The 15992-nt window shown below is 35.8% G+C and overlaps 1 protein-coding gene across 13 annotated transcripts in view; it reads right to left on the bottom strand.

Annotated features, from left to right (window-relative positions):
• Positions 1–15992, bottom strand: part of LOC105478007 (tetratricopeptide repeat domain 6) — a 253314-nt gene that overhangs the window by 148093 nt on the left and 89229 nt on the right. For all 13 annotated transcript variants that reach the window (XR_003017162.2, XR_003017159.2, XM_011734967.3 and 10 more), the window contains 2 exons: positions 9708–9826; positions 4998–5192 (listed from right to left, as the gene is read on the bottom strand). Coding sequence is in view for 11 of the 13 variants with exons in the window: in XM_011734967.3 (XP_011733269.2) it covers positions 4998–5192; positions 9708–9826 (314 nt within the window). In the remaining 2 variants the exon portion in view is untranslated. The remainder of the gene's footprint in view (positions 1–4997; positions 5193–9707; positions 9827–15992) is intronic.

A 15992-nucleotide genomic window follows, 5' to 3' on the forward strand; every position in this document is an offset into this window, starting at 1 on the left:
ACATCCTCATGCATTTATCTTACCAATTGATAGTCATCAGCATATAAATGGCATTTAAAGCCATGGTCCTGGATAAGATCACCTTGCTAAGCCTGGGCAGTCCCATGTTGAGAAGTCGAGATGAGGAGACACCAGGAGGAGGGACTGAGAAGTCATAGCCAAGGAAGCAGGAAGATAGCCAAGAAAGGAGTGGTCCCTAAGGCCAAGGGATAAATGTGACTTCTGGAAAAGTAAGTGATCAACTGTGTCAAACACAATTGAGAAGACAAGGACTGTGATATCTTAAAGCAAACCTGATCATGTCATTCTTCCTCAGAAAACCTATCAATGCTTTCCCAATTCACTGTGACTAAGAATCCCTCCCCCAAGCACTCACGTGTGCCCTCACATACACATACGGGGTAACTGTAAAATCCTGCCTCCGCTCTAGCTTCAAATGTATCACTGCTCTTCCTGTTCTCTAATACTGGACTTATTTCCAGTTCTCAGATGGATTCCAATTGTCCACAGCATGAACTCAAACTTCAAAGTGTATACAAATTTCCTGCATTTCTAACAAGTTCCCAGGTGATGGTGATGCCGCTAGTTTGTGGACTATACTTTGAGTACCAAAGACCTAAAACATTCTTTCCCCTCCTCCTTCCTATCTTCTATCCATCTTTCAGGTTTCAATTTAAGTATCATTTCCTCAAACCTCCCTAAATAATCAGGGACTCCTCTTACATGTTTCCATAGCACTCTGCACAACTCTATATTAATTGTCGCATTCACAGTAATTAATTCACCTTTCTTTTCACTGGTCTCCAGGTTCCCTGAAGGCAGTGATTGTATTTCTCTTGTTTGCAGACGCCTCTCTAGTGCCTACCTCTGTGCCTACTACCGAGTTAGGCATATCATTTGATCACTCGGATCAATATTTATTGACATGGAAAGATGTTTACACATAAGTTTTTAAAAGTTAGGTTACAAAACATTATGCATATAGTATTATTCTAGTTTTGTTCTATATGATTTATTTGCAAAAGGAAAACTCTGGAATCCTATATTTAAGAATGTTTAACAGTGTTATCTATAAATGGCAAGATTTTAATTGTTTTTCATTTTCACATTTGCTTGCATGTTTTTGTATATTTGTTAAAATATTTTTATTGTTTTTTGTAATAAAATAATCAAAAATGAAATTAAACATTGAATTTTGACACTTAACCTTTAGTTTTTCTGTTGTTGTTGCTGCTGTTCTAATGTATAAAACTAATGATCTGTCCACATATTTTCCAAAAATTGACTAGGAATTTCTTTTTTAATTTGAAGTCAACTAGCGGGTTAAGTCTGGGATTTATAGCCTGGCATTGCTCACCACCCAAGAGCTGGCTATAAGGGGTGCCTGATTTGAAAAGGTCAGCCAATGTTTGTAGGACAGGATTTTTGCCACCAACTCTCTATTGATGGTGAATCAAGGAAATACGCAAGTAGTTTTAGATAGACAAATCAGTGAAATGGAACAGAAATCCATAAATAGACTCAATAACATGTCGGAATTTAAGGTATTTGAAAGTTAGCATTTCAAAACAGTAAGGAAAAGAAGATTCATTGAATAAATTATATTTTAAAATTGTTCTTATCAAAATAAATTACAAATGGATTAAATATTTAATTTTTTTCCAAAGGAAACCACAAAGTTACTAGAAGAAAATTATGAGAGAATACCTTAAAATGTAAATGTATAAACACCCTTTCTAAGATTAGCATCAAGACTAGAACACATTAAAAAATTGCTACATTAAAACATTTCTGATAGCATAAAACACCAAAAACAAAACTGAAAAGCAAGCAACAAATTGAAAAAATATCTATAACATATATGGCAAATAACTAAAATTTTTAATATAAAAAGATCATTCACAAAACAATACAAAAGAGATAAATGACAACTCCACAAAATGTGATCTAGTAATTCTCAAAAGGAAAAAAGCAAATAACCAAGAGACATCTAAAAATATGTTCAACCTTACAAGAAATGAATAAAAATAATAAAATATTAGAAAAAATTCAACAAGAGCAACAATCACAGTTTGGCAAGGGTGTAAGGAAAAGAACAGTGTCATAAATTGGCATAAACAGTGTCACCATAGCTTGGTTATAGCAGTAACTATCTGGCCAGGCACAGTGGCTCACACCTGTAATCCTATTATTTTAGGAGGCTGGTGCAAGAGGATCATTTAAGGCTAGGAGTTTGAGACCAGCCTGGTCAACATAGTGAGACTCTATGTCTACAAAAATAAACAAATAATAATAATTAGCCTAGTGCTACTCAGGAGGCTGAAATGGGAGGAGCCCAGGAGTTCAAGGTTACAGTAAGCTATGATTATGCCATTGCACACCAGCCTAGGCAATAGAGCAAGACCCTGTCTCTATTTAAAAATTTTTGTATAAAGCAGTAAATATCATGAAATAATTTAAATGTTCACAAACAATCTTGAGTGAAGAAACTCAGGCTATAGAATGTCATGGGTGGTTTAAACACGTACATATACAAGAGATGTCTGAAAGGCTATTCACCAAGTTGTTAACATTAATCTAAGTCTTTAAATACCTTTAATGATTTCCCCTACTTTAAAGCCTCAAATATAAAATCCCATACCAAAACTTTGAACTAAATGTCTATAAACTTCTCTATATAATATACAAATCATTTTTAAAGCAAAAATATGGCCAATACAAGATATTTGTATAGTTCTCATCATAATTACTCTTTAGCAAACTAAGCGTTAAGTTTGAACACTACACTATACTTCAAATAAACTTAAGTATATACCCTTCCAATTCCTTTAAAATAGTCTTGGTATTTGCCATAAATAATGATTAACAAAATCAGGAAACATTAAAACCATACAACCACAAGTATTACTACCTTTGAAGTTAACTGATCATTGCACAAAAAATTGCAAAAAGCCATCCGATGAAAGGGTATTCATTTTGTTTACAGTTACCTTACTTGAGAACACTTGGTAGCGCAGAAAAAAATTATACATTTCTCTGAACTTGTAGGCTCAGCAGACAGATATATTTTGAAAAGGTTAAGCTATGTTTAGCAAGGTAATCCTCAAGAGATAGATGCTGGAGAATTAAATATTCAGTACTTAAATTAACTTCTTATTTAGTACTTAGGAACAAATTGCCAAGAATTATCCTCATCAAATAGAACATTTATTGACTCTCGGAAAAAGAAAGTGAGGTCTACTTGAAGAAAAATATTTTCAGAATTGGAAAGAAACCAGCATTTCTAACACTTTGCATGAATAATTGAAGCTATAAGTCCTCCAAATGATGCTTGGCTTGCGTAGTGCTAATGGGAATGACTCAAAATGGTAGAGTTTCATGACTACTAGATTATGTTTATGTGTTTATTTTCTACTCCCAGCTTTAGGCTTTAACATACATTCCAAAGAATGGCATGCTGAACTGCTGTTTTCTACTGGAGATACTGGAGCAGTTCTGAAATTTCAAAAATTCTTCATACACAATTTTTTTCAAGAATTTAATTTGATAAAGCAAAACTAAAAGACTTTAGATGTATAAAATTACGATTGATAAATAAATCCTAAAATTTTTTTTGCCTACATAGAAAACAAACATAAAAGTGACCTTCTTTTAGGGATTCAAATAGAAACTAATTGTGATTGCTAATCACTGGGAAACCAGGTAATTTTTAATTCATGAAATAATGCAGTAGTGTTGCCATTTTTACTAGAAGTCAAGTTTGAGAAAACGCATTCAAAATATGCCATGAAAAGTATGGTTACTAATGATTTTGTGACAGTGTCATTAAAAGTAATATTTTAGAATAGTATTCTCATATACCTAGGATAGTTAAATTATAATACTAAAAAAGTTTCCATTTAACTTAATATTTAATATTTGCAATAGTTTTAAAACATGTAGTACATTTTTCAGTATTTTTACCAAGGCTTCTGAAAGGCAAGAGACTGTAGAGCAAGCATTCTCAATGGGTAGGTAATATCCCTCCCTGGAGGTGAAAATTGGTGCTTGGGGTGGGGGGAGCACAGAGTGATTAAAGCTTACTCTTTTTATTTATAAAGGACATACATTCATATAATATATAAACAGATATACAGTATATCTAGCACATTAAAATTTAATCAGGAGGGGTGATTAGAAAAAAAAAAAAAAAAAGCCTTAAAATTCTCTTTAAGTGGGTGATAATGAAAAGGCTGCTAAAAACTGAGTTAGACAAACCTGGATTCTAGTCACTATCGAGAGATAAGAACTTCAGCAAGTAACCTGATATCACGAATCCTAAATTTCTTCATGAATAAAACAGAAATTACAACTTCTCCCTTACAGTTGAAGATTTAAATAGGAAACACATGCAAAGCACACAGCACAGTGCTCAGAATAGAGTTATTGCTGCATAAATATTAGGTTCCTTCCCTTTTCTCCTTTCTTTTGAGGATGCTGTAAATTATACACTCTCCACAAAAGAATATGCAGATTCCAAAGGAAAGTGAGACCCAAGAAGGGGAACGAACTCCAAGAGCAATGACTTTTGTATGTGATCCCTGGACCCAAGTATGCCCAATGATGGTGAAATCTAGTTCAAATGACTCGGTCCAAGTATCAAATCTGTGATTTTTTTAATTGTCTATGTGTAGCTAATTGCTTAAATTTTATTACTTTCAATTTCCACATTTGTACTCCAGAGTTGTGATGACAAACAAATGAGATCATGTATGTAACACTCTGGGAACACTAGCGTTACCTTACAATTGGGAATGGGTTCATGTTAATATCATCAGGAAATGGAGACACAGACCTAGACTGTATACCTGAGGAAGTGGCAGAAAAAAAACAAAAACTGCTCCCTTCTCTTTAGTGTCCAAGAACAGAATCAAGTCTTTAAAATCTAGAACTCAAAGGCAGGATTTATGTGATAGTTTACATTCAGTTTAAAATCAAATTACCAGTGGAACTCTTACCTATCTGCTTGTTCTTCATCTGTAAAGTGATCATCTAAGAAAGAGGTTCCAAATTTTCCAAGCAGGGTATTGTGGCCTTTCCTGTCAGCAGTGTGATACACTCGAGAAGCCAGGCGCAAGTCAATGGGCAGTTCCTGGGCTGGGATGGTGGCGCACAAATCATGAAGGTGCGGCATGGAGTAGTCTCGTGGAATTCTGCAACAGAAAAAAGAAAGTGGGCTTCTTTCATCATTTTGTGGCCTTTAGATATAAAGTACATTTATACTGACAATTTAGTTCAGGTTCTAAAGACATATATAAATATAGGAGATCTGATTTAAAACTATAATAATGGTATATAACAAATTTATTATCACAATCTCAGGCCATTGTCTAGAGCTTTAAACTCGTATCCAACTGCCTGCTGAACAGCTCAACCTACACCTCTACAGACTACAGTCTACAGGCATCTCAGGATCAAGTCTAAAAACACACTCTTTATCATAATCTCATCCCAACCTCTTCTTTCCTGAATTCTGAAACTCAGTCTGTGGAAACCATATCCAGCCATCACGTATTACTCCTTTGCTACTCTGCTCAAACGCTAATGTCCCTAAAGAAGTGGAACAATATAGGAAGGACATTATCCATTAACTAGCATTGATAGAACTCTGGGTCTCTCTCAGTTAGTGTGGTATCTCCCTTCCCACTCTGCTGGGACTTGTATGTCTCTCCTGTCTTTCCTAAGTAGAGAGGATGACATGAAAATCTGCTTTTTGTTTTTGTTTTTGTTTTTTGTTTTTTGTTTTTTGTTTTTGAGACGGAGTCTCACTCTGTCACCCAGTCTCAGGCTGGAGTGCAGTGGCACAATCTCGGCTCACTGCAACCTCCACCTCCCACGTTCAAGCGATTCTCCTGCCTCAGCCTCCTAAGTAGCTGGGACTACAGGCCTGTGTCACCACGCCCAGCTAATGTTTGTGTTTTTAGTAGAGATGGGGTTTCCCTATGTTGGCAAGGCTGGTCTCAGACTCCTGACCTCAAGTGATCCACCCGCCTTGGCCTCCCAAAGTGCTGGGATTACAGGCGTAAGCCACTGCGCCCAACCCAAAATCTGCTTTCTTAATCCCCAGTGCCACCTGTCATCCAATCAACAAATAATTATTGAGCACCTACTATATGACAGATTCTGCGCTAGGTCATCTACACACATTTTCTCTAATTCCCACGATGAAGCTGTATTGGAGGTATAATTATCCTTATTTTGGGTAGGTCACAAAATTAGTGGGTAACCACTGGGATCCACACACAACATTACTGGCTATTGACCAAACTTCTTGCCTATTAGTGACTTCTGGGTGGAAGTAGTCCTTCTCCAGAAGTACTCCATCCCTACCTTCCTATTAAAGCTTACATAACAAAATGACCTTCTTTTCATCCAATCCAATCCAATCCAATCAGCTTTAGATCTTTAGATCATGTTCTCTTCTGAACCCCAAAATACAGCTGAGAATATGAATGACTTGAAATTGCTCTTCCTTCACGGGCCTTTAAAACTGCAATATCCCAGATTTCCATCTACCCCTCAAATTCATCATAATCTGACTTAGTCATTGGTTTTCCTTCTCCAGTTTCTGAACTGGGTGTGGTTTCTGAGGTTTGAACTTTTCTTTGTACATTTGAAAAATCATCTTTAGTGTTTCAGCTATTACCTCTGTGCTGAGAGCTCCCAAATCTTACTTCCAATATCACTACCTTAACTAGATTTCTCATTTTGGAGACAGAAAACATCTTTGACCCCTCTCTCTTTCACCTGCACGTCCAATGCAAAACAGTTTCTCCCCTGCACAGGATTGCTCAGATGTGCTCCTTCTGCATCCTCACTGCCAGCATACCCTTCATCACCTCAGCCTGCACAGGCAGTCCTTCGCCAGTTGGGTTGAGCACTGCAGCCTCTGTCTATTCCCCTCTGCAAAATTCTACCAGATCGATCTCCTTTAAGTGCTCCTTTACCCAGCACATTGATTGGTTGTTGCTTACTGCATTTGTCTAACTTCCTTTCTCTATGTTTCAAGGCTCCTAGCCTTTGGACTTACTTCTAGCACAGTGATTAAGAGTACAGACTCTGGAGTCAGACTGCCTGGGTTCAAACACTGTTTACAATTCTCACTTGGTCATAAGCAAGTCAATTAATTTCTCTATACCTTGTCCTGGATACAGTTGCTTTAAGAAAGAAGAATGAATGCATTTAGAACAGTGTGTCTCACCTGGCAGAAGTTAGTTATTCTCATCAGTTTCCAGGACAAATCACAGGGTTAGACCTGTCAGTTCTTTCAGTTATGGATACAGTGCTGTCTACCCTTTTGTCCACGTCTAAATATTCTTCAAACAAGATCTCAAGGACAGGCTTATCTGCCAAGTTTATCTTTTTTTCTTTTTTACAAACTGTCTTTTTTTGTAAGCTGCTCTACTCTTGTGTCACCCATTTTGACCCTTTATCTAGAGGGTTAATGCTGGTCTGTCCACTGACCACTTTATATGGCTGGGACTGATTCAGAGATTAGCATGGTGTAAAGAATATAGACTTTGGAGTTGGCTGGGCCTGGATCAGGATCTTGGTTCTAATACTTGCCAACTGTATTACTGACTTCTTTAAAAGTCTTCTGATAAATGAGGATAAAAATCCCTAACTCTTGCCTTTATAAGAACTGATAAAAATAGAAGATGTGTCATTCCCAGTCTGTTGAAATATCTCAAGAAATGGTTTATTTTTAAGGTTGTTACTATTATTTTGCACTACACAACACCTAACCCATTGCCAGGCACCATGTGTACACTATTGAATCATTAATAGAGAGTGGTCTATGGCATTTCCAAAAAAGCATAGGGCCTAACACAAATAGGATATGAAATATGTTCATGTGAAAGAGGAAAAGAGAGGTAAGTCTAAACATTTGGAAATGCCTGAGACAAAGAGGCCTAACTGGAGGAGTGAAAGGGGGTGTCCAGAAAGCCAGGGCTCCCAGGTACTCTGGACTCCTAACAAAGGGCTTTTAAAATAGAGGTGGAAAAAAAAGGTGTGCTCTGATGTCAAGCTCACCTACACCATCATTCTACCTGAGACAGGTCCTGGCTAGTAGAATGTGTTTGAGATTACATTACTGATTTTTATATTTTCTTTAAAAAGCATCACAACAAATCTGAATTCCTATGTGCCCATTATAGTCTATTAACATTAAGCAAATATATTCTCTTGGTTATTGACCTAAATAACAATATGCTGCAATAGATGTTTGAATTCCCAAGAATACAATTTAATTTGAGGGCTAGTGAGAAAATTTAGCTTGAAAATTGATTAAAGAAAAAGGAACAGTAAATAAAAGACTTTCAGAAACATTTTTCCAAGGTTCTTTTTTACTACATAATTTTTTAAAATATCAGACTTTTATTCCTCTGCATCTCATTCTATTTCTCTCTAATAAAAATTTCTAATTTTTGTTTTAATGAATTAAAGCAGTACTATATATATATATATATATCAATAAGATCTACAAATATTTTTGGCATGCCCAGGAAAGGTTGTGTGTTTTTATAGCACACTCTTCTTAAACAGGACTATTTGTCATTCTTTGAAACACTAAGACATAAAAAAGAAAAGACTCTGACTCTGTGTGTGGCCATACTACTCTGCTTAATGCACTAAATGCAAAAGGTTTTTTAGAAAAAAAATCAAGCAGTTTCTGCTTCATTGATAATCTGACAGTAACTATTTATTGAAGGTAAAATACTTGTTGTCTGCTGTCACTATTTGTTTTAATACATAATCTTGCTAACTAAATGAGCTTAAAGCAATGCAGATAAGCAATGGTATGTACAGGGTCACTTAAATGCCAATTTGACTGTTTCATAAACTTTGGAATTCTTTTCCCATGAGTCTATTCTTAGCTACTAAATTGTGAGTAATATCCATTTACAGAGTTTGAGCTAGCCATAAAAAGGTTGTCTTCCATGTCCAGCATACCTTTCCGTTCCCTAAGAAACAACAAAAGCTAATAATTAAAGCTTCTTCAAACCCCCATTAAGAGTTAAATGAAGAAGAATCTAGAAGAAACCAACCCATAAAAACTTAGTGGTGAAATAAGGAGAAAATCTGAGTATCAACAAGGTGACTGGCAAAACGTAAATCATAATCTAAATTGCATTTCCACACTATTATTTAAAATTGTGGTTGTATTCCTGTGTAACAAGAAACTCCATTAAAATTATGGATGTGAGGATGAAGCATGATATTAATAGTAGAGAAAAATAATGCCATCTAAATTACCAAACAGATGGCTTATGGACATTTTGTGTTGGCTTGTTTTTTATTTTATCATAACAAAATTAACCAATATAATAAGCAATTGATCCAAATCAGGCATTACAGTGACCAAAAATATCAAATCTAACATGCTAACATTTAATTTTCTTTAGTCTCACAAGGAGTTATTTTTATTCCAGTTATTGTTACATCATGAAAGTAGACACATTTGTCAAAAATAGGAAAAGAAAAAAGCATAAAGTATAGCACTAACTGTAAAATCTGTCACCAACTTTTCCTGTGAGGTTTAACTTAGCTCTCATATATGAATTTCTAAAACACTTAGTTTTCTTTTATAAAAATGTATTTTCACGTCTCAATGCTACTGAATAACTCCTCTTCCAATAGGAAAATTATAAATGTAAGAAAATTACTTTTCACGTAGTTTTTTATCACAAAGAGGTTTTGAAGACTTTCTTGGTCTCAGTGATACACGTTTCTGCATTTGCTTAACTTCTTTTCCTTCAATTTGCAAGAATTCTGATGATTTTGCCTTTAAGAAAATATAAAGTGTAAGGGAAGATGCAACACGAGAGTTAGATCTTTCTCTCATATTTAGTGAGTCATCTAATATTTAAACTCCAGATTTCTATGTATATTTTATAACAGAATGCTAAAAGTAAAGTGATAGTTTCATCTGAATCCATTCCTAAATTTTACATATATACCTATATAACAATAAAAATATTAGTACCATGTTTATTTACAATATTTTTATTTATTACCTTAAAATTACTGAAGAATAAATATAATATTTCCCCCCAATAAGTGCACTCTTCTTTATTGGTATTTGTAATAAAACTTACCCTTATATCCTTAAAGTTTGGCATGACTGCTAGTTACAACCACAAGCTAAAAAGAACTTTAGTGCTTTATATTTTTGTTTTGATCAGTTTATCAGAATAAACTTATGCAGAATTCATGGTAATCATTCATGTAAAGATATTGTTTTCTGTGGGTTTCTCTATATTTTTTTGAGATTAGATTTAAGGAAGAAATCAGGGAGGCCCTCCTTGGGAAAAGCTATGGTTGAATAAGTAGAAGGTAGCCAGATAAAAGGAAGTTAATTTTCTTATGTTAGGTAGGGTTTAGGTTTGATACAGTAGTAAGGAAGGAGCTATTGCAACTTCTTGGGTGATGAAGTAATGAAGAATAAAGAAAGTTCAATGAATACAGAGCATTCCATCCAACCATCTTGGTAATCTGAATTTCCTGTACAGTATTTCCAGAAAGTGGTCATCACCTGGCTGAAACATGGGCAGGAGTGGAGAACTTGAATACATATAAACTCAACCAGTTTCTGTTTGAAAGTCTTCCAGTCCTGGAATTTTTGCTTGTTTCTTTATTATTGAATCTAACAACTTTCATCCACCAGTCTCAATTCAAACTTCGGGAACCATCCAAGCACAATCTAGCTCTCAATTGTTTGAGAGACAGACAAATATTAGAATACAGTTTAATCCCCTGGGCCTGCTTTTCCCTCAGATACACATTCCCAGTCCTTTCAACTCTACCTTACATGACATAGTTTTGAAGTACTATGCTTAGTCATCTTCACTGCTTTCTTCCAAATAGTCTCTAATTTGTTAGAGCTCCTCCTGGGGTTGGACACCCGGATGTGAATATAATATCTGAGGTGTGATATAATCAGATCAGCCAGAAAAAAAAGATGGTATTTGTCAATGAATGCAAACTATGACTGCATGTGACTTCATCACAAAACTACATTACAGCCTAAAACACTGAAGTTTTTCACATTTGCTACTAAATCTTGTCATCCCATATCTATGCACTTACTTTGTGGATCCTAAGGCTATCCTAATTAAATTTCATCTGAGATTTGACTAATCAAATCTTTTTTTAATTCTTAATTTTTGTGGGTACATAGAAGGTATATATATTCATGGGTACATAAAATGTTTTGATACAGGCACACAATGCATAATAATTACATCATGGAAAACGGAGTATCCATTCCCTTGAGCATTTTTCCTTTGTGTTACAAACAATACAATTATACTCTTTTAGTTATTTTTAAATGTACAATTAAATTATTACTGACTGACTCAGTGGCTCACGCCTTAATCCTAGCACTTTGGGAGGCCAAGGTGGGTGGATCATCTGAGGTTGGGAGTTCGAGACCAGCCTGACCAACATGGAGAAACCCGTCTCTACTAAAATACAAAATTAGCCAGGCATGGTGGTGCTTGCCTGTAATCCCAGCTACTCAGGAGACTGAGGCAGGAGAATCATTCAAACCCAGGAGGTGCAGGTTGCAGTGAGCCGAGATTGCACCATTGCATTTTAGCCTGGGCAACAAGAGTGAAATTCCATCTCAAATAAATAAATAAATAAACAAACAAACAAACAAACAAATAAATAAATAAATACTGACTATAGTCACCCTGTTGTGTTATCAAGTATTATGGTTATTCATTAATTATATTTTTTCGTACCCATTAACCACTCCCACTTCACGCCCATCAAGCCTTCCTTCCCAGCCTCTGGTAACAATCCTTATACTATCTATCTCCATGGGTTCAATTGTTTTGATTTTTAGATCCCACAAATAAGTGAGAATCTGTGATATTTGTCTTTCGGTACCTGGATTATTTCACTTAACATAACGATCTCCAGTTCCTTCCATGTTGTTGCAAATGACTAAATCTCTCTCTCTCTCTTTTTTTTTTTTTTTTTTTTTTTTGAGACAGGACCTCAATCTGTAGCCCACGCTGGAGTGCAGTGGCAAGATCATGATGCACTGCAGCCTCAACCTCTTGGGCTCCATTGATCCTCCTACCTCAGCATCCCAAGTAACTGGGGCTACAGGCATGCACCATCAAGCCTGTTTAATTTTTGTATTTTTATAGAGATGGAGTTTTGCCATGTTTTCCAGTCTGATCTCAAACTCCTGAGCTCAAGCAATCTACCCGGCTAGGCCTCCCAAAGTATTGGGATTACAGGAATGAACCACTGTGCCCAGCCTCATTCGTTTTCATGGCTGAATAGTATTCCATCATGTGTATGTACCACATTTTCCTATCCATTCTTCTGTTGATGGACACTTAGGTTGCTTCCAAATCTTGGCTGTTGTGTGATCAGTGCTGCAACAAACATGGAAGTGCAGATATCCCTTTGATATACTGATTTCCTTTCTTTGGGGTATGTACCCAGCAGTGGGATTGCTGTACCATATGGTAGTTCTATTTTTAGTTTTTTGAGGAACCTCCAACCTGTTCTCCATAGTGGTTGTACTAATTTACATTCCCATCAACAATGTATAAGGCTTCCCTTTTCTCCACATCCCTGCCAGCATTTGCTATTGCCTGTCTTTTGGATATAAGCCATTTTGATTGGGCTGAGATAATATCCCATTGAAGTTCTGAGCACTTTTCATACGTCTGTTTGCCATTTGTATGTCTTCTTTTGAGAAATGTATATTCAAATATTTTGCACATTTTTAAATAAATTATTAGATTTTTTTCCTACAGAGTTGTTTGAGCTCCTCATATATTCTGGTTATTAACTCCTTGCAAGATGGGTAGTTTGCTAATATTTCTCCCATTCTATGGGTTGTCTCTTCACTTTAACGAATGTATCCTTTGGTGTGCAAAAGCTTTTTAACTTGATGGAACCCATTTGTTCATTTTTGCTACAGTTGCCTGTGCTTGTGGGGTATGGCTCAAGAAATATTTGCCAAAACCAATGTCCTGGAGAGTTTCCAATTTTATGCAGTAGTTTTATACTTTGAGGTCTTAGATTTAATTATTTAATCCATTTTTATTTGATTTTGTCTATGGTGAGACATAGGGGTCTAGATTCATTCTTCTGCATACAGATATCCAGCTTTCCCAGCATCATTTATTGAAGAGGCTATCTTTTCCCCAGCATATGCTCTTGACACCTTTGTTGAAAATGAGTTTACTGTAGGTGTGTACTGTATTCTGTTCCATTGGTATATATGTTTGTTTTTATGTCAGTATCATGCTGTTTTGGTTTCTATAGCTCTATAGTATAATTTGAAGTCAGGTAATGTGATTTTCCTCCAGGTTTTTTGTTTTTGTTTTTATTTGTTTGGGGTTTGTTTTTTGTTGTTGTTATTGTTTGTTTTGCTTTGTATGGTTTTTGTTTTTGTTTGCTTAGGATAGTTTTGGTTATTCTGGGCCTTTTTGGTTCCATATAAATTTTAGCATTGTTTTTTCTATTTCTGTGAAGAATGTCATTGGTATTTTGATACAGATTGCATTGAATCTCTAGATTGCTTTGGATAGTATACACATTTTAACAATATTGGTTCTTCCAATCCATGAACATGGAATATATTTCCATCTTTTGGTCCTCTTCAACTTCTTTCATCAGTGTTTAATAGTTTTTATTATAGAGATCCTTCACTTCTTTGGTTAATTCCTAGGTGTTTTGTAAATGAGACTACTTTTTACTTCCTTTTCAGTTTGTTCACTGTTGGCATAGAAATGCTACTGATTTTTGTACGTCAACTTTTTATCCTGCAACTTTACTAAATTTGTTTATCAATTCTAATAGTTTTTTGTGGAGCCTTCTGGTTTTTCCAGATATAAAATCATACCGTCTGCAAACAAGAATAATTTGACTTCTTCCTTTCCAATTTGGATGCCTTTTATTTCTTCCTGTTGTCTGATGGCTGGGGCTAGAACTTCCAGTATGATGTTGAATAACAGTCGTGAGAGAGGGCATCTTTCAGGTGCTTCAGATCTTAGAGGAAAGGCTTTCAGTTTTCCCCATTCAGTAAGATACTAGCTGTGGTTCTGTCATATGTGGTTTTGGGGTTTGTTTATTCATTTATTTATTTATTTATTTATTTATTTTTGAGATGGAGTCTTGCTCTGTTGTTGAGGCTGGGGTGCAGTGGCGTGATCTCAGCACACTGCAACCTCCGCCTCCCAGGTTCAAGCAATTCTCCAGCCTTAGCCTCCTGAGTAGCTGGGCTTACAGGAACACACCACCATACCCAGCTAATTTTTGTATTTTTAGTGGAGACAGGGTTTCTCCATGTTGGCCAGGCTGGTCTCAAACTCCTGGCCTCAGGTGATCCACCTGCCTCAGCCTCCCAAACTGCTGGGATTACAGGTGTGAGCCACCTCACTGGTAAAAACCATATGTGGTTTTTATTATGTGGAGCTACGTTCCTTCTATACCCAGTTTTTGAAGGTTTTTCTTCTTCTTGTTCATGATGGGATGTTGAATTTTATCAAATGGTTTTTCAGCATCAATTGAAATGATCATAAGGTTTTTGTCTTTCATTCTGTTGACAGGATGTGTCACATTAATTGATTTGCATATGTTGAACTACCCTTGCATCCCAAAGTGGGATTTATCCCACTTTGTCACGAATGATCTTTTTAATGCATTGTTGAATTCAGTTGGCTAATATTTTGTTGAGAATTTTTGCATCAATATTAATCAGGGATATTGGCCTGTAATCCTTTGTGTGTGTGTGTGTGTGTGTGTGTGTGTGTGTGTGTGTGTGTGTGTGTGTGTGTGTGTCTTTGTCTGCTTTTGGTATCAGGATAATACCTGCCTCATAGAATGAGTTTGGAAGCATTCCCTTGTCTATTTTTCAGAATAGCTTGAGTAGAATTGGTGTTAGTGCTTTCAATTCAGCAGTGAAGCCATTGGGTCCCAGGCTTTTCTTTACTGGGAGACTTTTTATTATGGCTTTGATCTTGTTACTTGTTATGGGTCTGTTCAGGTTTTAGATTTCTTCCTGATTCAATCTTAGTAGATTGTATGTGTCCAGGAATTTGTCCATTTCTTCTAAATTTCCCAATTTATTGGCATATAGTTGCTCATAGCAGCTACTAATGATCCTCTGAATTTCTGTAGTAATGTCTCCTTTTTCATCTCTGAGTTTATTTGGATCTTCTGTCTTTTTTTCTTAGTCTGGCTAAAGCTTTATTAATTTTGTTTAGCTTTTCAAAAAACCAACTTTCTTATTTCATTGATCTTTTGTATTGCTTTCTTCATTTCAATTCAATTTATTTCTGCTCTGACCTTTATTCTTTGCTTCCACTAATTTTTGGTTTGGTCTGCTCTTTCTTTACTAGTTCTTTAAGATCCATCATTAGATTGTTCTTTTGAAGTTTTTCCTCTTTTTTGATGTAAGCACTTATAACTATGAACTTCCCTCTTAGTACTACTTTTGTTGTATCCCACATGTTTTGGTATGTTATGTTTCCATTATCATTTGTTTCAAAAAAAATTTTCAATTTCCTTCTTAATTTCTTCATTGACTTGTTGGTCATTCAGAAGCACATTGTTTAATTTCAATGTGTATAGTTTCCAAAATTATTCTTGTTACTAATTTCTAGTTTTATTGTATTTTGTTGTTTTTTGTTTGCTTTTGTTTGTTTGTTTGACAGAGTATTGCTCTGTCACGCAGGCTGTAGTGCAGTGGCACAATCTCGGCTCACTGCAACCTCCACCTGCTGGGTTCAAGCAATTCTCATGCCTCAGCCTCCTGAGTAGCTGGGATTACAGGCATACACCACCACACCTGGCTAATTTTTGTATTTTTAGTGGAGATGGGGTCTCAGCATGTTGGCAAGGCTGGTCTTGAGCTCCTGACCTCAAGTGATCCACCCACCTTGGCCTCCCAAAGTGCTAGGATTACAGATGTGAGC

This window comes from Macaca nemestrina, chromosome 7 (assembly GCF_043159975.1).
Source record: "Macaca nemestrina isolate mMacNem1 chromosome 7, mMacNem.hap1, whole genome shotgun sequence".
In the NCBI taxonomy this organism is placed as follows: Eukaryota; Metazoa; Chordata; class Mammalia; order Primates; family Cercopithecidae; genus Macaca; species Macaca nemestrina.